The 24,719-nt window shown below is 48.8% G+C and overlaps 1 protein-coding gene and 1 long non-coding RNA gene across 3 annotated transcripts in view; both read left to right on the top strand.

Moving 5' to 3' along the window:
• Window positions 1–1,211: 1,211 nt before the first annotated feature.
• On the top strand, window positions 1,212–3,691 carry LOC135319348 (uncharacterized). Its single transcript, XR_010377870.1, has 3 exons — window positions 1,212–1,492; window positions 1,826–1,984; window positions 3,586–3,691. It is a non-coding gene; the product is annotated as an uncharacterized LOC135319348 (long non-coding RNA).
• A 2,609-nt stretch (window positions 3,692–6,300) lies between these two features.
• The window catches only part of IL2RA (interleukin 2 receptor subunit alpha), a 39,738-nt gene continuing 21,319 nt past the window's right edge, over window positions 6,301–24,719 (top strand). The window contains exon 1 of one of the 2 annotated variants that reach the window (XM_064479305.1): window positions 6,301–6,621. In XM_064479305.1, coding sequence (XP_064335375.1) covers window positions 6,558–6,621 — 64 coding nt within the window. In that variant the 5' untranslated portion in view covers window positions 6,301–6,557. The remainder of the gene's footprint in view (window positions 6,622–24,719) is intronic. The other variant, XM_031444781.2, reaches the window with a different exon arrangement.

The raw sequence follows: 24,719 nt of genomic DNA, 5'->3' as shown, positions 1-24,719 counted from the left end.
GTCTGGGTAACAAATGCCAAAAAGCTCCCGCCCTCAAGGACCCAACAATACAGTGGGAAGGAGAGAACCACCAAAAGTGAACACCTAACTCCTATCCATCAGGCCAGCATTTAGCCGCTCACCTAACCTCCGCCTCGTGCACCTGGATTCCATCTTCTGCTGGCCTCTCCCGTCTCCCCCTGCTGGCCTCTTTCTTTCCCGTTTACTAGTATCTTCACCAGGGAGTGCTCAATGGGTCGAAAACATATAACCATATAACTCACATCAATGAATTTCACCTCTGCCAAAGCTCACAACTTCCATCCTCCACCTCTCGCCTCCAAATACCAGGTATTAAAAATTGCATTTTTCCTTTGCAAGATAGTCTGGCGTCATTCCTCCTCACCGTTCCAGTTTGTATCACCTCATTCAGGTCCTTATTATCTCACACCTGAAGAGCTTCGCAGCATCTCCACCCCTCCAGTCTCTTCTGCACCAGCCTGGCTAATTATGATGTCACTTGGATTACGGCCCACCCCTGTTTAGACATCATTGGTGGCTGAAGTCCAAACATCTCGTTCTGTCCTTCAGGGTCCACCTCGCTCCAAATCTCATTGACTTTTCTACCCTTTGCTCCCACCACCTTGTCTACCTGTTCAACCATAGACTGTGTCTTGCTATCTCTGTATCCACCCTCCAAGGCTACACCCCTCCTTCAGAGACATCCTTCTTAGACCGTTCCTGACCACGCCAACCCAGTAGCTTCTCTCTTCCTGAACTTCCCTTGCTCTTGTCAGATCGTTAGTACTTGTCACCTTTTACTGTTACAAAATTGTCTCAAACCTAAGGTAAGGCGGTCTGGGTCAGAAATTTGTTGTCTGATGTGACGAACAGTCTCTTCTGGGAAGTACCAAGCCTTTCTGATCATAGTGTTGAGCAACTTCCTGACAAACGGAGACTCTGCACACACAGCTGACCGTCTCTCCTGGGAGGAACCGGTTACCTTTAACCAAATTTTCCTTCCTGAACACAATCTATCAAGGTTATCTAGCCACCTTTTCCTCATAAAAGAATCTCTACCAGGAAAAAAAAAATCTTTGACCTGAACTGATTGGAAATTACCTCCTTGCAGCAGGCTTGAAACAAAATTTTGACCTGTGCTCACAATGAATCGCCTGAAGTCGCTTTAATATATGCTGGTTACATTTTTATGTGTCTTAACAAATAGCAGTTGGACACCCCACATATGTTACCCACTGCATTAGGTCACATGAGGTCAGCTTCCTAGAGGCCCAGGGTTTGGCTAAAGATCTTTAATCTGCAGTCCTTGAAGTTCCCATGACTCTCCTGAAACCGTCTACCAACTTGCTGGGGGTGTGCTGAAGAAATCACAGATTCCATCGGCTTTTCAAGTGTTCCTAACTGCCTCCAAAAGATTAATGACCAGAGCAGGGGAAGAAAGAAAGCAGACCAAAGGTGGACGGCGATACAGCGGAGCAGGTGCTATGATCGAGTGAGTCTGTTACCCAGACGGGTTCATCCTGCCCGACACACAGTAAGACAAATCACTGAGATGCCACATTCGCAGCCAAGAAAGGGCTTATTCGCAAGGCAGCCACACGAGGAGGCTGGAGAACAAATCCAGCCCCTCAAAGGCAGGAAGGCTTGGGGTACTTATGGGATAACGAATGAAGAAGCAGGGCAGTCTGAAGGGCGGGGAGTGTGTGGAACGTGGGGGGAAGTGATTGGAAAAGGGTGTAGGAATCACCGTTCTGTGCGGGTGTAACGGAGCTACAGGCGCCTGCAAGTTCACAGGTTCAGCAGGCGGACTCCCGCTCCTGCCCAGGTGAGGGGTCCGGGGCCCGTCCAGTCCTGACCAGCTCAGCCTGAAGCAGACACAGCTGACTCCACGTTCCTGGAAAACAGCCCAGGCGAACATCTTACTGTTCAGGCTTCACGGTGCTCGGAGGACGTGCACGTCTTAAAACGACCTTGATGAGTGAAGGTACGTGAAATGGATTAAACCCAGGGTTTCAGGTCAAAAGGATCGCCAAAGGCCTCCTGGAGGAAGTGGAACTCAAGCGTCCTTCCTTCTCAGTCGTCAGTCCCCTGAGGGCAGCAGCTCTGCTCCGTGGGGCCTCGTAGATTATACACAGTTCACGGCAAAATGAGTCTGCTCGCCCCTCCCCGCTCCCTCCATCTCTGCCTCTGCTGTGAGCCTTCAGTGGGAAGGCTCACGGTGGTCAGGAGAGTAAGACTGAAAGTTCAGGCCGGTGCAAACTGTAAAAGTCAACCAAGTTGTTTGTCTTACGTGAGTCCATCTTAGCTCTGAGGACTGGTCCTCTTATTTTGTCAGGAAAACTCTGGGGGCTATGTGGTATGATATTCTTAAAGCTTTTCATGAATATGAATTCAAATATTTTGTAGTTCCAATCAATTAAATACGTAAAGAATGTTTTCCTGCCGCTGAACAAGTGAGCTAGGTGTGGCTTAACTACCTGAACCTCAGCAGTGTTTTGGCTCAGATGTCAAGGTATGTTTGTGTGAAACTTTAAAACAATGTTAGGGAGAAACCTTGAATAGCATGCTGAATCATTTAGCTAGCTTTAGTGTTTAGAGCCCCATATTTTGAAAAGGTAAGGTAAAACATTATTGGTTAGAAGCTCACAAAAGGCTGAGGTTCCCCCCTCCCCATCTGTATTGAGTCAGACTGAAGCTATTGTATTATGATGTTTGTTCTTAGGAGGTTTGAGAATTGTTGAGCTGTCCCTAAGAAAGCCTGCTGCTCCAAGGGGAATCACTGATACAGGAACACGTCGTGTTTGATCTGTCCCTTGGGACCAATTAAATTAGTCAGGGTCAGCTAAGATGCGGTAACAAAAAACCCAACAAGAATGTACAAAGTGTTCTGCAACTTGAGGCACACATTCAGGGCCCCAGGGAGCGGTGCTCTGGGCATTCGCGGGGAGCGCAGGGCTCCCACGTCCGCACCCAGCTTCCAGGGTCACCCTGGTCCCAGCAGTCCACCGGCAGGTAAGAAGGGACGCCAGGGTCTCCTGAGTCAAACAGCCGAGGCAGAAGCACTAATGGTCACTTCCGCTAACATTTCTCGGCAAGCGCGTCACCACATAACCACGCTTTGCTCCGGGAGGCCTGGGAACGCGTTCTTCCCATTCACCCAGAAACGACAGGAAGGGTGACTCTGGGGGCCTGCTGGCTGTCTCCATCACACCAGCTGTCCTGCGTGGTTGTTGACTTACTTATTGTTCTCTGCTCTCTGCCCTGCAACCAGAGCTTTCATCCCATCATGTGTTTGATATTATTCAAGTTAATGAATCTCCACATTTATATCCCACAGTCATGTTGACTTGGCTCTGTGACTAAAACAGCTTTACGTGGCTCTCCCAATGGGGCTGACTGAAGATTTTTTTCATGGTTGTCCAACTGGGATTGACTTAAACAAGCAACAAGTCCTAACATTTCCAAGTGAAAATGAAAAATTCCAACCTGAAATTTCTTAAAAATGGAGAAGTGAGGTCCCCGAGGTAAATCAATTGCTCATTTTTCGAGCAAGGGTGCCATTTCCACGTTCCTCCTTTTCCCCAGGATTCCAGTGCAGGATGGGACATCACATGCGGCCTCTGATATGACACTAATTCAGCAACACCACTCGTAAAACTTAAAGCTATTTGCTTAAAAAGACTCTCCAACCACTATTTTTGTTTTCATGGTTTGAATATTATATTTAATAATAAAAATGTAAAGTAAGAGATACTTAATCTATTTGCTATCATTTTATTTTCTCTGCTACTAATAAAGTGGATTTAACTCTTCTAATTAAGTGGGGGGTGGTTGAGGGAGGTCCTGTTGTAGAGCAAAAAAAGTCACATTCAAATTGCCATTATTTTATATAGCAGTGAATTAACCTATGAGATTAATGTTTGCTATCTACTTCAATTCAAGTGCACCTTATGAATCCTGGTTAATATTTCTTTGATCTTCAAGAAATTTTTAAATACAGATCATTAAAGTTAATTTTACTTTAACTTCATAGAAAAAAAAAAGAAACTTACATCATATTAGTAAACTTTAGGTCACTGTTACTTTCCAAGAAGCAGTATTAATTCCTAAGAACCCCTCGCCCAACAGAGTTTAGAAAAGTATGAAGTCCCTTAAACGCTTGGGGGTCATTGTGGTTTATTTGCTTCCTCACCACGTATGTGCTTGTTCTCTGAGCCTGGCTGGATTTCATACCCACCTAGGAGGGGAGTCAGGGTGAAGCAGAGTGGAGCAGGGGTCCCCGCTGGGGTCCCCACTGGGAGCAGCCCAGGGGAGGAAGTCAGAACCTGCCCAGGGTGAGAGGGGTCCACGGAGACAGGCAGACGCCATCCGAGCCCACGTGGGTGGGGAGGGGGCTCACGCCTGGGGCTGGTGCAAGAGGGTCAGAACTCAAGCAAGGGGAGGAGGCCACCCCCAAGTGGAGCGGCACGGGATGGGGTGCAGCATCCAGGCAGGGTCCGAAGGACATTCACGGTGGGTGGAGGGCGACCTGGTAAGGGGTGTCAAAGCCTGACCCCAGTGAGGGGGCCGTGCTCTCAGGGTCTGGGATGGGCTCAGAACAGGGTGGGCTCAGAACAGGGAGGGCTCAGAACAGGGAGTCAGAGCCTGAGAAGGAAGAAGATGTTCCCACTGGGGAAGGGCTGGTGGCAGAGATGAGTGACTGGTAACACACAGGGGGACCGACCAAACATAAACAGACTAGGGCCAGCGGAAGCCAGATCTCCCGCTGTCAGAGAAGGGGATTACAGACACACACAGACAAGGGGAAAACTAGGACTCAGCCCTGTGGAGTTGGATTGGAACTGGGGTGTTGGGATGTATCAGTGCGAACTCAAAGTTCCAATATGTACAGATCGATACAGAAGCAAATACAGGTGTGAAGGCATGGGTGTGCACGCCTGTCTTCCCCAGCTCCGCCCGCCGGGAGCGCCTGCTCTGGAATCTGCAAAGGTGATCTTGCCACATTTTGGTAAGCATTCCACTCCCAGACAGAGATCGGTTCGTGTTTTCCTCTGCAAACTCTGGTACTGAGTCTAGAAACCACTCTTAGTTCCTGTGCAGCATTCCAAGGCTCTTTCCAGAGGTGCCAGTTGCCGTTCTTTCAGGGGTAGAGGTAACACATACGAGAACCAGCGACTGCTTCTGGCTTGCCCAGACGGTCTTTCTTTTGTCAATATTTTTGCTTGCTTTCTAATATTTTTAAATTGTATTTGACTATAACTAGATGATTGCTAGTGGACATGAATTTCCAGAGAGGAAAACCTAGTCAACCATTGCGTGAAAATCAGAAGGTAGCTCTGACCATTAAACAAGGAAGCACTATTCAATTTTGGAAAAAAAAAAAAGGTGAGGGGTGGGAAGGGATAAATTTGGTAGCTTGAGATTTGCAAATAATAACCAGTACATATAAAAATAGATTTTAAAAATTTCTTCTGTCTAGTACAGGGAACTACATTCAATACCTTGTAATACCTTTAATGAAAATGAATATATGTCTGCGTATGCATGATTGGGACATGGTGCTGTACACCAGAAACTGACACATTGTAACTGATGGTACTTCAAGAAAAAAAAAAAGCCCAAAGTTTAAAACCAAAGTCCACTTTTAGTAATGATCCTTTAAGAGAAAGACAAATCTGGTGGCAAAATGTCTTATAAAATCACAGCTCACGTTTAGGAACCCAGGACATCATGGTGAAATAATTATGGCAAGTACTGATTATAAATCTTGGGAGATTATTCATGAATTCTGAGCATGGGTCAGTCTGCTGCTTCCTTTTCAGTTACCTGAATATCGGAGACCCCACTCCGATGCCCACCAGACTTTTTTTTTTTAATTTTATTTTTAATTTTTAATTTTTTTTTCCACTAGACTTTTTAAAGGCATCTGTGGTCAGACAGCTTTAGGAAGTTCCCATCTATGGCCACGACTGCTCTTCCACACCCTTGGTGTGGCTTTGCTCCCCTGTCTGACGGGGCACCTGCGGACTCCTCAGGGAGCGGCGAGTCCAGAGAAGGACCTCAGTCTCACGGTGACATCAGTTGGTGAAACCCCTGATGAGACAACTGCCAAGAAGCGCTCGCTCAACTCTCCTCCACGGCAGGCGGAATCTCCCTCTCCTCTTCTGCACGAAGCTGAACGAAGGATTCATAAACGAACTTCAATCCTTCTCACCAACCCCAGCCCACACCTCCCAGCAACTGAACTTGAAATAAAAAAAAAAAAAAAAAAAAAAACCCTGGTTGAAACCACTTCCTATATTTGAGATGACACAAGAGCGTGCTAGGCACGGTTTCCTGGCTGAACCAACCAGGCTAATACTTATACAGAGCCAGGGCTGGCTGGCATTCAGACTGGATGGACCAGCAGGCAGGGCAACCTGAGCGGACCTGTCTCTTCCTCCTCCACCCTCCCAGCACGATGCAGACAAGAGGCTGACAGCAAACCCAGCATTCTGCAAAGAAACACATTCTCTTCTCGACCCCCTCACAGGCAGCTGACCCCAGGTGCTGGGAAGATGGAGCCACGCTTGCGGATGTGGGGGCTCTTCATAGTCCTCATGGTACCAGGCTGCGTGACAGGTAAGGGGTCACGGGTGCCCTCGGAGTCTTGGGAAGGCTAAGGGTGTCAACCCTCCCTGGTCACAGAATCAGAGAGGGACCTCAGTAGAAAGAGGTCTTTCAAGAAGGGGCTTGAATCCTGGGTTCTGCCACTTCGTCCATGACCCACTGGGGCCACAATCGTCACCGGCCTATCAAGAGAACTTGGAATGATGGGCCCGCCTGTCACTCAAAGTCTTGGACAGTTGATTCCGGGAAGAATAGAGTGGTGTGCTATTTGTGAACAGGGTACTAATGAGCAGATTTGTCAAGAAATTTTATTTTCCAGTGAACGCAGTTTTGCACTGCAAGATAATGCTAAAAATCTATTAGCAATCTCTCTAGGGCCAGGCTAATGCACCTGAGATGCCATCAACTCCTACAAAAAACACTGGGGTCATCTAAGATCTTAGAAAACTTTAGTGTCAAGGATGTATACGTTGTTACTGCCTTGGGAAATAATATCTACAAAGCTCCTTATCTGTGCAACTTTTCAGAAATTTTAGAAAACATAAGCATATCGCTTTTGGAACCTTAATTCTTTTTATGTTCTTATGTGTATATACACATGTATGCGTGTATGTGTGTGTCTGTATATACATATGTGAAAGTATTGAGTTTCATTCATCCTTTCAAATGGGTTTTGTCAGGGTTATTTTAGAAATAAACCACTAACTTCTACCTCAAACCCCTTTCCTAACTGAGTGTGAATTTTCTAGTAACTTCTTCCCCTGCTTAGGCAGGAAGGCAGATAAGATAGCAGAGTCTATAATTTCACATCCTTAATTTCTAGATGTGTAATTACGCTACGCGGCCACAGAAAGAGGTGTTAAGACGTGAAATGCGGCGATGCACACAAGGAATCTTTTTTGCTTGCTTAGGGGAAATGACCGAGTCACTGAGCTGTGAACTGACCCAGGTGCAGGATCTTCCTCACTTTAGAGTGAAAGCGGGCGTGATTTTCGGAAGGCTTATAACGTGGTTTCTGCCCCTGCAGGGCCTCGGCCAAGTGGGAGGTCCACCCAGGCCAGAATAGAAAAAGTCTTCCCAATTAATCATGCTCTCCATCTCTGGGAAACACGTTTCAAGTAAACTTGTGTTCTCGCCAGCCGTTGGTGACTTCTCTGAAGCTACAAATGGTCTTGGGGTGGCAGTGGGGTGAGTGAGGACTCTGATCCTCGCTTTCAACCTGGATGTCACAAACCCACCAGATGAAGAAGAACCCCAGACTCAGGTCACACAGGCAGGGGCAGAGCTGGGACTCAGACCCAGCTCTCTCTGGCTTGTGCCCTTCCTACTCACTGCAGACAGGGTCTGGGCGCCACAGAGAGGAATCTGGCAGAGAGCAGGGAGAGACAGGTGCCGCAGACAGGCCGTGAGGCTCTGGAAACAGGCCAGTCCAGAGGCAGATGGGGGCTTGGCGGCCAAAGAAAATAAACTGGGCTGAGTTTCCGGGATCCACAGATGGATTAGGAACCACTCCCGGGTTAGAAATAATCTCATCTCAGACTTCTTCCTCCGGGAGGAACTCAGTCTTAAAAAATCTTTTCATTCCTCAGAAGGGGGAGGTCGCCAACAAAATCAGACTGTCAACAGATGCAATTTCTAGCTGATTCATAAGGCAGATTTTCATTCTGAAAATTTCCAAAGCCACCATTTAAAACTGTGATGGGTTACAGGGGCTGCATTAGTCAATGTGGGTGTTTTCTGTTTCTGTATGACTGGGTCCTGGGATGTGGTTAAAGAGAGAATTCTCCTGACATTGCTAGCAGGCACGTTATCCAAGGGGCCCTTCTCAGAACTGTGGAAATTCTGAGAGTTTATCTACGCCTTGATAATCTTTCTTTCATTCTAGGAATTCTGTGATCAAATCTTTATCCCCTAGACTCAAAAAAACACACACACAGACAGACACACAGCGCGGAAACCCAGTAAGACGGTATTTTTGTGTAATTGTCCCTTCTTGTAAAGACTGCTGCCCACACTGGAATTTCCACCGACACGTTTGTCATTAAGACACCAAATGTTTAAATTAACCCTTCACATTTCATCATTCAGTCTCTCTAGATCCCAAAGTGTTATCACCACTGTTTCCTTGCTCGGAGTTAAGAGGCGCCTGGGAGGGGCAGGGCTTTGGTGAACTTAGGGAGTCATTCATACACCAGCTGCAACTTTCTTTAGAGCCGCGTGTCGTAAGCAGGCAGCGCTGTTTGCCACCTGTGCATCTGCTCCTTTTCAGATCTGAGAAAACTGAGGCACAAAACAGAGTTGATTTCATTAACGGTCAGCTGGAGTTGCTCCAGAGCAGGGTACCAATGTACCAGCGGTACAGCCCTAGCGTTTGACCCCATTCACCTCAAAGAGAAGCCTTCTTAGTGTCATTGGATAAAGTGTTGAGTAGTCTGGACACTCCTGTGTTGTTCCTTGTTGAAGTCACCCCTTTAATAGCCACAGGCACCCTTGAGTCAGGCTGGCCCTCAGCATGGTGGCCGTTCAAGGTCACTTCCTGCTCCCCTCTTTGCCGGATGATCAGCAGAAGCCTTAAAAATGAACAGAGGTCCCTTTGGAAGTGGGGCACGTGCGCGAGGTCAGTGGAGAGAAGAATTAGGAGGAAAGGGAACTTCGCAGGGAACAGAAAGCAGGCCGAGGCGCCTCTGAACGACCGTTGCTGGAGGAGGGGAATGGCGTGATTTGGGGCAAATTGCTGTACGTCCCTGGGCCTCAGTTGCTCTACACAATGAGGTTGACAGAGATGACCTTGAGACTGCCTTCCAGTCCTGTTGCTCTGTGTCAAGAATTCTGAACGGGAAATGCAATCAGCTCTGCTTAAAGGTCTTTTCACGCTGGGGTACTTTTGGATGAAAAAGTGTCCAAACTGCAGACACACGCAGCAGGGTCTGGGTTAAGACCTTTGAAGGCCTTCGAGGGCCGAGGCTGACATCTCCCCGAAGGTTATTTCCAACTCCTGAAGGCTACTACGTTGCGCTGAAGCGTGATCCACGCTTCTGTGACTTGGTTGCAGTCGTCGACTGCAAGGCAGAAACACCGCTCACTGCTGGTGAGGCTTCTGCTCTTTCCTCTTTGGGAATTTCTGCCCTCAAGCCATGTCCTTGTTCCTCACAGGGGAGGTCTTGCTTGCGTGGGAGCCTATTTCTCTTCTCGCTGCCCCACGCCATTCCCTGAGAAAAGGAAATATGACCTTAATTCAATTGATTGCTTCAAAAAGCTCTAAGCCCTTCATCCCTGAAAGTGGTCCAGTACGGGCCGTCGGACCCTCCGGGGGGCCACAGAGGGGGCACCTGCTGGCTGGGAAGATGGACGGGGTGGAATTCTGGCTATTCTCTGCTGCCCTCCAGCTTCTATGTCTTTAATCCCCTCCCAGAAGATGACACTGGGGATAAGTGACATGCAGACTTTTCAAAGGCAAGAGCACCCAGTGTGGGTTCTTGGCTTCAAGAGGGACTCTTGGCCTGTGTTCACTGTCGGCTCTCCGGCCCCAAACTTTGGGCAGCAGTGAGAAGCAGAAAAGGAAGGGGCATCGAGGGGACGGAGGCCGGGTGAGGGCTCCGCTGAGAAGGTAGAAGCTGAACCACGGGTTTCTTTGCGTTTGGTGAGCATCCAGCAGCCAAACGCTCGGCGTCAAGAGTTCCGTCGCCCTTTTCCTCTCCACGAGGTCCTGGACTCCCCTCCTCTGGGAGTGTTTAAGCAGAGCCTACTGAAATTTTGTCAAAGGTGGTGTAGAGATTTCCCAAACTGGGCAGGAGGCCGAAGGGATAGCGCCTGAGCCCTCTGGACTTAGAACCTAGGAGTCCTTCTCTCCGCGCTGACCGAGTGTGTCGCCCTGGCATCCGTCACAGCCCACCCAGGGGAGGCTGGGGGTCTCTAAACTTCCTGAGCCCCTCCCCTCTTGTTCTGCATCTAGGCAGGTACCTGATAAGGCTGGAGGCCCTTAACGAGCCTCCTCATCGCCTGCCTTCCTCTTTGGCTCCCCTTTCTAATAGCTTTTCCAGGAGACTCTGCTTAGATGGAGCCGGCCACCCCCCCAGGTAGCCCAAAGGGGAGAGAAAATGGCCCAGAGAACCTCACCACAGACAGACAGACCTCACTTTTCACCGCTACGCACACATCCCGAATCTCTCAACAGGAAGAGCGATGGAGCACAAGACCCCACCTAGCTTAGTCTCCCTCGAGTGATGAGTCCTCGAGAAAATTTGATGAGCACTGTTAAGGGGCTCCTTTGAAAACTGCACATATCCCATGTGAAGTTGTGAGCATCGTGTTCAGGGTTACAGCCCCCCTAGCAATCAGGGTCCCCAGATAAGACCTCCGATCGGGTCCTTTACTAGCTGAACTGCCGCAGTCAGGAACCCAGAGGATGAGACACAGGAAGTTACCCTCCCTGCTGAGGGAGCCGTAGCTGGCTTGGCAAAGGCACCCTAAGGGGCCGGGTGCCTAGAGAAGATAGTAAGAAAAAGGTACCAAGGGCAAATCAAGGACACCAGGCAAGCCAGAAAAGTGGGGAGCCAGGACTAGAACCCAGGCCCCCCAAATTCCAGTCCAGTATTCCCTGCATGGCTTCCCATCGACTCCCAGTGACTCACACCCATCCCTCCATCCATCCATCCATCCATTCATCCATCCATGCGTTAAGATTACTGAGATGTTAAACGTTTTAGTCTTTGCTCTCAAACTGCTGACAGCCTAACCACGGAGACGAAATATCTGAGCAACTCCTACCCTGAAGACTTGCCAAGGAAAGCCAGCAGTGCTTGTCAATGAGTCAACAGCCATCACTGAGTCCCCACCTGGCTTTCAGATAAGCCACCCATTTAGGGGAAAACAACGATGTACGCGTTGCTGGGTGCTTTAGGTATCTTCCACCCTGAGATTACTCAGGAAGTTTTGGGCTGTTTGACTTGTTTGGAGATTCCTCTAGGATTTGCTTCCATCAATGAGAAAACACAAGTCTGGCCGGGCAGTGTTTTCAGAGCAGGGGTTCCAGCACCAAGTGCGCATTCAGTGTGCATCTGGGGAACTTTAACAGACGACGTTCCAGCCCCGCCCAAGGCCCGTGAAGGCCCATTAGGTCAGACTCTCTGGGGATGAGAATTGGACATAACAGCAACATTATTTTGAAGCTCCTCAAATGACTCAAGATGTGGTTGGTATTGAAATCCACAGAAGAATGATTCCATGGCCGGTCTGATTGCATTATTTTATTTCCGTTCCCTCGGAGTAGGTCCCCAGCGCAGCACGTCCCCAGATCCGATTCACGATGTCAGGGAGGGGACTGAGATTCTGGTTCACACGGGGTCCTGCGTGAGGCCCGTGTTGTCGGCGCCTGAACCCCATTTTGGAGTAGCCAGGCTGTCATGGGAGAGAAGAAATCCGTGTCACGTCCGCCCACACAGAACTTGGCGACTCAGATGGGAAGACCAAATCTGGGAAAGACACAGATCAAATATGGCAGAGTGGTCGGCGGCGTGCAGAAAGGCTTCGTGGAGAAGGTGGCTCTGAACTTGCGTTTGTAAACATCAGGAGGTGGCTGGAGGGGGCTGTTTCCTAATGATTTTGTGAAAGCTGTACACTGATCAGGCTCCTTGAGGAGCGGACTGAAGACTGAGGGGTTCACGAGGGCAACGAAACAAATGACCCACACTTCAAAAATTTCACGTTTCATTTTTGTGTGGATGCTAAGCAAACTGAGGCTCAAATGACTAGTGATTATCTGATTAAAAACTAATACTTTTGCTCTGACAAAAAGCACCGGAGTCCCCTGGTCACGTTTTCATCCTCTCGTGTTTACCCACATGACTTGGTCCGCACAGTGGGTCCCAGGATCAGCGTCACCGGGACCACAGGACAGCTCTGGTTAATAGTCAGGAAGTCCAGGGTCTTTTTTCCCCCTACACCCCAATTTTGCCCCCGTCCTAGCCCCAGCTGAACACACAACACAAGGCCACAGCCCCAGGGGCTGCATCCTGAGCGCCCACCCACCCAACTCACGCGGCTTTCAACCCACCGCTCTGCCCGCAGCTCTCAGCCCAGTGCCAGGCACCCTGAGTGCAGGAAGATTTCGGGTAGCAGCGAACTCCAAGGCACCAGAGTGTGGATGTCCTGGTGGGGGTGACCAGAAGGTCACAAGGGAAGGAGGAAGGTGGGCAGCGTGAGTCTGATCAGCCAGACCTGCTCCCTGGGTCACTGCCTCCCCTTTTCCAAGCTGTCCCCACCCCCGCCTTTCTCCAGATGCAGCACATGGGTGTCCGGAGACCAGAACAGTTTCATACTTTTTCCCCAAAAGAAGAAAGAGAAACAGGTTTCTAAAGAATACAAAGTCAGTGCTCGGGGCCGGAGCGGGAGGACTGATTCCTTCACCCTCAAGAGCGTGGGAAGCCCGCTGGTCCCCAGGAGGCCGGGAGACAGAGGAGGGCTGGGCGGAGCTGTGCCCTGGAGAACAGGCAGCTGGCGAGGGCAGGCCCGGCCCAGACACTGATGCCAGTCCCCAGGTTTTCCTTTGAGGCTTATTCACTTTCTGTCTTGTTCCAAGAAGCATTTTAAACGCAAATGATAATTACAGGAGCTAATATTCATGGCCCGCGTGCTCTCTTACAGGCATTATGTGAAAACGCGGCGTCACTTCCATAAATCCTAAAAATCAGGTTGGCTGTTTCCTCATCCCCCTTTCTTTTTCTCATCCTTTTTTTGTTTTTCTAATGGAGGTACTGGGAACTGAACCCAGGATCTCGTGCATGCTAAGCATGCGCTCTACCACTGAGCTCTACCCTCCCCCATCTCATCCCCATTTTTGTACCTGAGTTAATAAGTTGTCCCGCGGTTCCCAACTAGGAGGGCGCTAGGATTGGAGCCAGGCAGGCTCCATGCAGCACCTGCCTTCTTGACACTTTTCCTAAACTGCTCTCCATAAAGAAGTTTATTTTCACATTTTAAAAAACTGAAGAATGTCTACTCTGAGGATGTCCCGCTGCTCCTGAGGTTGGGCATAAATTAACACCCCTGTTCCGACAGAATCCGACCCCAATGCCCAGGAGCTGCGCTGAGTCTACTCAGGGGCTGACCTCTTAGGGCCCATTGGGCCCTTGGCATCTTACATTCTCTGAATCCTGCGTTCCCCTCCCCCTCCCCCGAGACAGCAGAGGGCTGTCTTTCCTGCATCTGACTGCGCTTCAAAGAAAGCGCTTGAGTCAAGCCAAGTCTGCCCCAGCCGCCCACGGAACAGAGGAAATTCTGAGCACCTCCAGGCATGAGTCAACCCCACCGTGTTCAGGAATTTCTGCCCACAGAATCACCCACTCTTTTCTGTTTGGGCCCAAAATAGATACCTCCTTCAGAAGCCTGGCTGCTTTTTGTATTCTCAGCAATAATTTTTCAAAAAGGCGGCGGGGATAGGTGAGCCTCTAAGGGTGATGGTGGGAGTTTTCTCTGCTGTGAGGTTTTTCAGAGTGAAAACACTGCTGCCGAGGTAGCATCGACAGACAGGACGGGTGTAACAGGTGGAGGAGGGACCCAGGAGGTTGGCTGGGGACAGTGTTGCCTGCAACATCACTTTCAGTTACCGGTTCATTCCTCTGTTTACTCCTTTATTCGGCAGATACTTACTGAGTAACTAGTACGCATCAGGTAAAGGGTTAGGAGATGAATGTGACCCAGTCCTTCCCTCCAGGAACCCACCGTCCAGCAGGACAGAAATAAATCACACAGATAATGCCAACCCCAGTTAAGATCTAAAATGCAAGTGCAAAGGGACAGGGAACGGAACACACAGATGTTCATCCTCACGCGAGTCCCCCTACATCTTGAGTCGAGAACTGCCTCATGTTTACACTAGTGTTTGGGACAGAAGGCAGGACTGAGAGCTTTGCTCTGTCATCACTGGCAACTAAAGTTATTAAAATCAAACACTGCAGATGGTAAGTCCAGAATAATACAGACTGAGGGTGTGCAGAAGCCTTCTTTGGCTCAAGAAACTCCCTGACAGAGGAAATGGGAACATTCCAGGTGGGAGGAGTTACATTTCTTGAAGAGGAAACGGGCTGCTCCCACAGCCCCCAAGTATCATAGAAGTACCCTTCCTGCACAGCGCTGGCCAGCGGCACAGCCTCACCCTCATCCGTGTGGGAGCCATTCCCCAGTTCTTGACGTCCAGGAAGGACGGAGGAAGGGAGGGAGCAGACCTAGTCAGTCTGGCTTATGTCATTATGTGCTTAAAAGCAAAGCAATAATGTTTCTTTTTGAAAATATATATACATATACACACTATGTATATGTATATGTATGTGTCTATATACTTGTACACACAAATATACGTATATACTATGTGTATATATACATATGTGCATGAATATATGTATATACATAGTACATACGTATCATATACGTGTATACACAAATGTACGTATGTATTATGTGTGTGTACATATATCCTATGAATATGTATGTGTGTGTATATATATATTTTTTCATAAAATGAGGACCTTAGAGCAAACTGGTCCATCTCCAGAGAGGAAGATCGTGATAGCAAGCAAAGGGCAAAAGAATCGTTTCTAAGAGTTTTGCTTGAAATCCCCGAAGCCTAGGTTGACGTCAGCTTCTTCCTGCCGCGGGGCTCTGTGAGTTTCCCGGGAGTTTCAGGGGAGGCTGCGCGTCTGACATCTTTCCTGGCTGCGGCCACGGCTGTCAAAGCGGCTTCCCCGGCTCATGAAGCCCGGCAAGAGCCTTCAGACCCAGCTGAGTGTGGTCTCTATTTCCGGCCCCTGTGGTAGTGACACCTCTTTTCAGAGCTTGATTTAGAATAAAAGGATCTCTGTGAAGAGCAGACTCCTTATTTTAAGTGGAAAGCAAAACAAACAGCTACAAAAAAAATTTACAAACCCCAAAACCTTTATAAAACAAAAGGGCAGTTTCCCCAGACATCCTGCTGACACCCCGGGGAGCAGGGAGACCGCAAAGTGTGAGCATCTCAGCTCTGATGTGCATTCAAGCCGTTGCCTATTTTTCACTTTTGGCTTTCAATGCCTTTCACTCACCAGGCCATCAAGTTTCACTTTCCCTCTCCCAGGGCTTCTTAAATCTCACTCCTCTAGCCTGAGTTTGCAATGCACTTGTGAGAGGAGCTGTGACCAGAGTAGCCAGGCCACCTGAGCATCCCGCCCTCCGCCACCTCCTCGTGGGAGAGGAGCTGCGGACCAGCCGGGGCACCCAGCTGCCTGCTCCGCACTTACTGCCTCACAGAGGCCTCACAGCCACCCTACGGGTCAGGCACCACTGTGATCATCCTCACTGGAGCCTGGCTACCTGCTCCATCCTTGTACAAAGGAAGCAAGCGGTCAACAGTTCTCATCGATTCCCATGCCAGCCTTCTTTGACCCATCCCCACTGGAAGCAACTTACATGATGCCTTTTCCCTGACCAAAAAGCTCAAATCATTCCCCGCTGCCTATGTGGCACATTTCCTCTGCCTGGCGTCCCATGTTCTTTCTGCCCTGGTCTGTCCACATGTCCTCTGCGCACAGGGCCCCCCAGTGCCAGGCCCCTGGCCCACAGATCTCCTCCTGTCCTGCAAACACAGCTCCTTCATTTGCATTTTCAAAGCTTGGTGCCTAGAGGTACCCACCCTCTTACTGGAATAATCTTCCGTGTCTCACATGCCTACTTGGAATTCTTCCCAACTAGAAAGCATCTTGGAAGGGTGGAAAGGGCTCATGAGTTTGGGATTCTGCAGGTGTGAACTCAGATCCTGGCTTGACCTTGTATGGCTTTACTTTCTCTTAAAACAATTGTTGGGTACCATTCTCCACAGGCATTAGCAGACTGGTGGCATCTCATGGCACCGTGTGGGAACCACTGTGTAAAGAAATGGCAGGTGGCCTGGGAGGGCAGAGGAATGCCCAAAACTAAAGAGAAGGGTCTGGGAGACCCTTTCCAGATTAAAATAATGATGAGGGAGGCCAGCAGGACAAGCAGAAGTTAAGAAGGTAGAAGCTAAGTGATGGGCAAGGTTAATGACAAAAGACGCGGCATGTCCCACCAGGCTGGAGAGCTCAGGTGGGGGGCAAAGGTGGAGGCTTTTGAAACTGGGCATGAGCTATGTCTAGAGCTTTGCCATATACAGAGGCCTGGACTGCATCCTGGGAGGAGCGGGTACCACAGAGCATCTTAGGCCAGGATGGATGTGATCTGGGCTTTAGAGTGTTGGTACTGGCGTCCACACGTATGACTGACAGCCGGTGGGATGGGAGCAGGTGCCGAGTAATCCAGGTGAGAGCTGGTGGTAGGCAGGCTCTTTAAACCTCTGTGGGCCTCAGTTACTGCAGGTATAAGGTGGCAATGACACACCACCCCGCCCCGGGTGACCGGCACAGCCTGCTGAGGGTACCCATAGCAGGCGCTCCAAACACATGGCTTGCTGGACCTCTGATCTGCACAGCCCGGGCCCAGAGCGCCTTTCCGTGGGGACACCTCGTAGGCTTCTCGCTCCGGTCACCCAGACCTGCAGCTCTTTCTCCTCCACTTCCTGTTCCAGTGAGACGCCACCATCCACCCAGCTGCCCAGGAAACCTGGGCAAGACCCTCCTTCCTTTCCCTTCACTGGTCCCACACCCCCAGTCAAGCCCCGGTACCCGGAGGGTCCAGCCCGGACCTTCTCTGAAGGTTAGACCCACTCTCCGAGCTCCGGCTCATTGCCCCGCCCCACCCTCGAGACACCACGACAGCCCTCCCACCACACAGGACACGTGCAGGACGGCGTGGTGGGACATCAGAGGCTACAGGGGCCGCAGGAACAGGAAGCAGCCGAGACACAGGGAGGAAAGATGGGGGCCCGGGGGTCAAGAGCGCCTCCACCTGTGAGGCCTCGGGTCTAGACGCTAGCTTCAGGCCCACCGGCTGTGTGACTCCAGGAAGGTCACTGACTCTGTCGGGGCCTCACTGACATCATTTATAATGTGGAGCCAATAAGAACGACTATCTAATAATTATTAGATGAATCTTACTTATAATTATATTAATCAGACTATAAGATTTTGTTAATATATCTTAGTTTATCATATATTTACTATTTTAATTATGTTATGATATACAATGATCACTGTATTAATTATCATAAATATTCATAATCGCCCACTTCCCCGGTGACTGTGAGGCCAGCAGAGGCCACTTGTTATGCACATGGTGCCCTGGACGGCGCCTGGCACTCACACACCTTGGACAAAGTGGGCACTCTCTATGCACACGAGGAGATTTGTAGAGAGGGTCTTGAAGCCCCTTTCCATCCTGACATCCTATGGAGTGAAAAATAACCCCTTCATTGTCATTCAAAGTGAAGTAAGCCAGAAAGAGAAAGAAAAATACCAAATGATACCACTTACATATGGAATCTAAAAAAGTGACAAATGAACTTACTTAAAAAACAGAAACAGACTCACAGACAGAGGAAACAAACTTACGGTTACGAGGGCAGGAAGGGGGTGGGAAGGGATAAATTGGGAGTTCAAGATTTGCAAATTCTAACTACTGTATATAAGGTAGATAAACAACAAGTTCATACTGTACAGCACAGGGGACTATATTCAATATCTTGTAGTAATTTATGGTAAAAAAGAATATGAAAAGGGATATATGTATATTCATGTACGACTGAAGCATGTGCTGTGAGCCAGAAATTGACATCACATTGTAAACTGACTCCACTTGAATAAAGTACGTATATATATAACCAAAAAAATCGCTTCAACCCCGCGCTGTCCGAGCCGCCTGAGCCCCCCAGGCTCCCCTGCCTGCGCCCCACCCACCCTCGAGCAGGGCCGGAGGCATGGGTCCTCGCCAAGGAAGGCAGTCTAGCTAGTTCGCACTGCAGCCGCCCCCTGCTTGACGGGCCCCACTTGTCCTCTTAAGCACAAAGCAATTCTCGGTGAGTCATGATAACAGATCCTAAGTCCCCACGTCCTTGGAAAATGCAGCCACCTTGGATTTAAATCCAAGAAGAAGCCCAGCAGGAGTGCCCCTGGCAGGACCGTCCCCTGTGGTCATACTTCTAAGTCTGAGGTGCCTTTTGAAAGACATAGCGCCCTCCTACCGCCATGAGCAGACACCATGATTCCGGCGCTACCTGGGAGTGGAGGTAAGGCCGGAATGGCGTAGAGCCGATCTGCTAAAGGGCGCTCTGGGGGACACGGAAGGCTGTGTTTCCTTCAGGGCTGGCTGCGGGAGACGGGCCCAGGCTGAGCCCACAGACTGAACCCATTAGAAGCCTTTCAGTTGAGTCTGCTTTTCGGAGGCCAGTCCTTGGGGCCCATTTAATCGACAGTCTTTTTTTCCTTAATTTTTTATGGAAGTGTAGTTGATTTACAATGTTAATTTCAGGTGTGCAGCGAAGTGACTCAGTTATACATATACATACATATATGGACATATTTTCTTTTCAGATTCTTTTCCATTTTAGGTTATTGCAAGAAACTGAATATAGCCCCCTATGCTCTACGGTAGGACCTTGCTGTTTATCTACTTTATATATAGTGACGTGTGTCTGTTCATCCCTAACCCCTAATTTATCCCTCCCTACCCTACCTTTGTGGCCCTAATCGACACCCTCAACATCAGCTGTTCCCAACCCTGTGTCAGCCACCCTGCCACCCACCCATGCGGAAATGTCCTTATCCTCTTTCTACCTGTGGGGTAGCTCCTGCCCACATGTGGATCTGGGGGATACCTTCAGGCTGATTGCTGTTTGTCTAAGCGAGTCCCAGCAGACAAGCCGATCAGGGCTGCCCCGGATGCACCAAGAGCCCCAGAACCTACATCAGCATCTCCCCTTCCGTCAGCGCGGGGCCCACATTTCCACATCCTGATGGGCATTCTCCATGGAAGGGCTTGATTTCCGTCAAAAATGCATTGCATCTCCCTATGGCTTAGTCTAGGCAGGCTGCAAAGATGGGGGGCTCATAACAACAGAACGTCATTCCTCACCGCCTGGGAGGCTGGGAGACCAGGGGGCCAGCGCAGCAGGGCTGGGTGGGGTGAGCGCCCTCCAGGGTTGCAGATGGCTGCCTTCTTATCGTGTTGTGTTCTCATGGCTGAGAGCAGAGGGGAGGCGGCTCTCTCCTCTCTCAAGCCCAAGGAGCCCGTCGCATCCCAGAGGCCCCACCCCCTAACGCCATCACAGTCAGGTTCCCACCTGAATTTGGGGATGGTGGGACTCAGACCTTTAATCTGGACAGCGCACACTTGTGTCTTGTTTATAACTGAGCGTGGCTCTGGAGAGGAGGCAGGAGGAAGAGGGACCCAGAGGGAGGGGCCCGGGAGGCCCCCCGGAGGTGGGTGTGAGAGGGGAGGTTGGGGCAGCTGCCGGCAACACCTGACCCTGGTCTCCCCAGGCTCTGTCCAGGTGGGTTTGGGTGCCTGACACAGTTAGGGCCCCTGTCACCATGGCCAGCCCCTGCTCGACACCCAGGCTGGGCAATGGTTCTGAGGAGAAACTCTTTGTCCCCCAGATCTCCATCATTTCGTGGGACTTTTTCCCTTTCCCTATGTTTCCCTTTGGGACTTAAGTTTCTACCCGCCATCACACTTACCCGTCTGATATCCCTTACAGTCTCAGTGGGAATTCCATGGCTATCCAGGTGACAATCTCACTCCACGTTCTAATTCTGCAGAAGATTCCCCTTGTGGGAGACAGGGTTGCGGGGAGGGGTTCACCAACGTAGCACATTTCTACTAAAAACATTATTCCGTCCCAAGAAACAGGTTTGAAAGAGTCGAAGGAAAATGGCTTTTAGATTTCAGAGAAAGAACACGAGTGTGTTTCTCCCCCTCTTGTTTTCCTTATCTGACAACCCTTTAATTTTCATCGGGTTGACATTCTGTGGTAAGCCTGTGGTTAACTCCTTCACATGCAGAAGCTTGTTGTCAGCTAGACTCCCAGGGGCAAAATACAGCCTGGCCCAACTTGTCACTCCCAGAAGCGTTCGAGACCCTGAAACGTGAGAGTTTTGATTCGGGCACAACTGCTGGGAGAAATATTTTTGGTTCCCAGCCCCCTTTTTCCTTTCCGAGGTAAAGAGGAATAACTGAATCCCCACCAGTTCCCCCCACCTCTTGTTTTTTCTTTGGTAACAAGTGTTGATGAAGACAAAAGCTGTTCTCCCAGAGGGTCTTACCCGCCGTGAGTCACTCATTTGGGCTGTGGAAACTCTGACTTTTGGGCCCGCCAGGCTCAGCCGGGCCTCAGAAACCCTAGGTCAGACGACAGACAGAACTCACAGATGACGGATGAGACTGTAGTGCAGAACGTGCTCAGCTGCACTGAGACTGTCTCCCCCAGAGCACACAGCCTCCCCTCCTAGCCCCACCCTGGGAAGCAGGTGCCCTTCCTTTGATGACATTAATGTCCCCAGCCCCATCCCCCCAGCCCACAGCCCTGTCACCCCGAACTTTTCTCTGCCACTCAGCATTTATGCCAAACAAAGATGGATGTGTGTTTGAACGAATGAATTCATAGACAATAGTATCGACGTGACTGACAATACACCCCAGCACTCACTCAGTGCCTACAGCTGTCCACGTTGAGGAAATGGTTTAAATAAATAGCAGGTGATGTGGACAGCCAACAACAGGCAGAAAGGACTGGACGTCTTCAGGCTAAACCGTGCGGAGCTGGTTGGCAGTGATCAGGAAGTCGACGGTATTTTAATAAATGTGACGTCCATGACAAAGGGTTCACGTGAACGCAGGTGAGAGGAAGGAACTAATGCAGACTTCTCATAAATAGTTCTCAGAAGAGGAATTCAAAAGAAACTCCATTTCCTTGTTTCTGACACGATCAAGCTTTAAGTAGTTAACATTTTTAAGTATTTTTCCCCCTCACAAAGGAACCTTGCATATTTTATCATTTGGTCCTAAAACAACAATGCTCGTAAATCGTAATGGTGACAGGATTCGTGGGGCATTTTTACAGATATCAGGATGCTTTCGCTATGTCATTTTCACTGATACATTTCTGTCAGTCACACCCTTGCAACTCCAGCGAAACTGTCCACTTACAGTCCCCTGAACGTAACAGTCCCTCGGCCTGGGTGACCTGTTCTGCCGAGCATGCCAGGTGACCCCCTGTTCATCCCTGAAATGCAGAACAGTCAAGAGCTGGCTGACCCCTCCCCTGGCTCAGGGCGGGGCAGGATTCCCCACCATGGGCACCACGCAGGAGGCCCTGAGGACCAGTCAGCAAGGCAAAGACAGTGTCTTGGAATATCTTAGGAGCTCCTGTGGTCATGTGATCCTTAACGGCTCTGAGGAATCTGCCACCTGCTATTTGATGGGCAGACTCGATCCCCAGAGTAAAGCAAAGAAATGCTGTCAATACCTCTCAACAAAAACTGAGTCTGTGTTTGACAAACCTGCCTCCTGGATCAAAGGAAAAAGGGGGAGGGTGGTCGTTGTCGTAACCAGAGGTCAGTCACAGAGGTGCAGAACAGCTCACCTGCAGCCACTCACTATGTCACTAGTGCCATCAGTTCTGTGCCACGGACCCAGTGATGCTTGCCTTGACAATATTTTAAAGACATACTGGGGCAGGGAGAGACGGGAGGTAGAGGGAAATGCTAAGATGCTACGGCCACGGCAGGTGTGCAGCTGGGAAGGCTGCAGGTGAGCGGCGAGCGTCAGAGGAGACGAGAGGAGGCGAGGGCAAGCGGACCACAGAGGTCCGTCCCGCTGACGACTCTTGGGAAGGGATTCAACAGGACAGCAAAGGGGAGGTGGAATTTAAGGGGGACGCTGAAGTGTCACAGCACGGAAATGCGAGGGTCGTCAAGAGAAACAAGGAAAAGAAGAGGAGCAGAGGATGGTTCGTGTGTTTGTTGGACTTTAACTTTTTGAGATAATCACAGACTCATGGGCAGGTGTAAATAATAACATAGAGATCCGACAGAGACATCGTTCAGTGTCCCCTGTCATTACAGCATGATATCCCAACCAGGAAGTTGACATTGATACGCTCCATCAGTCTCATTCAGATCTCACCAATTTCATATGAACTCATTAGTGCATGTGTGGCTTTAGTTCTATGCAACTTTATCCCATGTGTAAATTCACCACCATCACCGAGACACACGGCGGTTCTGATCACAAGGATTCCTCCTGCTACCCTTATGCAGCCACAGGGTTACTGCCTCCCTCCTTCCTCATCCTGGGCAACCACCAAGCGGCTCTCCATCTCCATATTTTGTCGTTTTAAGACTGCTATGTGAATGGAATCACACAATACGTAACCTTTGAAATTGGCTCTTTTCACTCAAAGGAATTCCCTTGCAACCCTATCTTTCCACACGTAATTCCCATGCCATCCAGCTTTCTACATCCCTTGGCAGGCATTATCCTGTAAAGAGTGCCTCCTTCCCTCCCCCGCCCCTGCCACCCTTCTTCAGTGTCACGGCTGACTGCTAGCTTTTAAACGCATTTCATTATTTCATGACTTCCACCATTGACTTCCTTGGGTTTACTAGATACACCGTCACATGATCTGCAGGCAAACGTAGCTTTACTTCTCTGCTCTCTGGTTCTCATGCCTCTGCATTCTTTCATCCGATGGACTTGACGAGAACCCCAGTGGCAATGTTAAGTGGAAGCTGGAGCAAAGCATCACAGGGAGCCGTCCTTTGATGCCAGAGTAGGTAACCCCTCCCTGTTTTTTGAGCTGCTCTTACTGTGCCCTGGAGACCTGTTGATTTTACATTAAAACTTTGCTTTGGTTTTCACTTTATTTAACTTATTTGTTTATTCATTTCATGTTTAGGCCCAGAGTTGAGTTAGTCATTGTAATCTGTCCATGGTGCACTGTCCTCATGGGTCTACACAACATGCCTCTCTTGTTGGTTTTTTCTTTCTCTTTATTCTTGATCTAGACTTTCATTTCCCCGAAAACACCCCCCTCTGTAACCTTCAGCTCCACTCTTACCATATTAATGTCCCATGTGTGCTTGAAAGTAAAGTGGATTCTGCTCTTGTTGGAGTAGTTCTCTTTAGTTACCCACCATATCAACTTTGTTCATTAGGTCTGTCAGGTTTTGTACATTGCTAACGATTTTGTCTCGTCTGCTTCATCTATCCATCATAAAGAAAGGCTTTGTTAAAATCTCTCATTATGATGGTAGCTTTGTAAATTTATCCTCGTTCTGTCAACAATTGCTTTATATATTTTGAAGTTATGTTGTTAGGTACATATAAGTAAAGAGTTTTTATGTTTTCTTGGTATTTGCTTTGTATGTTTGGAAACTGTTAGTGGGTGCATAGAAGTAAAGAATTTTTATATTCTTCTGGTAAATCAAAACTTTAACAAGGTTCTGGATTTCTACTAATGCTTTTGCCTTGAAGTCTGATATTAATTAATATGTAACATTCTTTTGGATTGTAATGGCCATTCTTTTAGTTTCAAGCTATCAGAGCCCTCATGCTTTAAGAATGTCTCTTACAAACATCATATTCCTTTATTTTTTGAAAAAATTCTGTTTTGTTTAACTGCAGAGTTAGTCCATTACATTGGCTATCACATATATCAATATATGATAATATATTTGGATTGATTCCCACTAGCTTATTTTTCTCTTTTCTTTCTATGCATTTTTCTCCCTTCTTTCGACTTAGAGGTTTTTATTCAATTCCATTCTTTTCTCTTTACTAGTTTGTAAGGCATTCACTTTACTCTGTCATTTTACATGTCATTTTCAAAATTTTAACATGAACCTAGATTTTACAAAGTCCAAATTTAATTAGAATTATAACCCTCCTTCCAAACAATAAATAACCTTAGTATTCTTTAATTCCACTCACCTTCCTGACTTCCAGGATTTTAGTTCTATCTTGATACCTTTTTAACCCTACAAAACAGACGTTTTGATGGTTTTACACAGTCAGTATGGGGTTAGAGTCCCTCACAAGTTTAACTTTGCTCACCATCTCTTCTTGCCACCCACACTTTCCTACTGGGCTCATTACCTTTCTTTTTGAAATACATCATTCGAACAAAATAATCCAATGCAATCCAAATGCATTAGTACTTATAATCTATGTAA

This window comes from Camelus dromedarius, chromosome 26, assembly GCF_036321535.1.
Source record: "Camelus dromedarius isolate mCamDro1 chromosome 26, mCamDro1.pat, whole genome shotgun sequence".
Taxonomy (NCBI): domain Eukaryota; kingdom Metazoa; phylum Chordata; class Mammalia; order Artiodactyla; family Camelidae; genus Camelus; species Camelus dromedarius.
The sequence above is the reverse complement of the archived record's forward strand: the minus strand, read 5'-3'. Positions and strand labels throughout refer to the sequence as shown.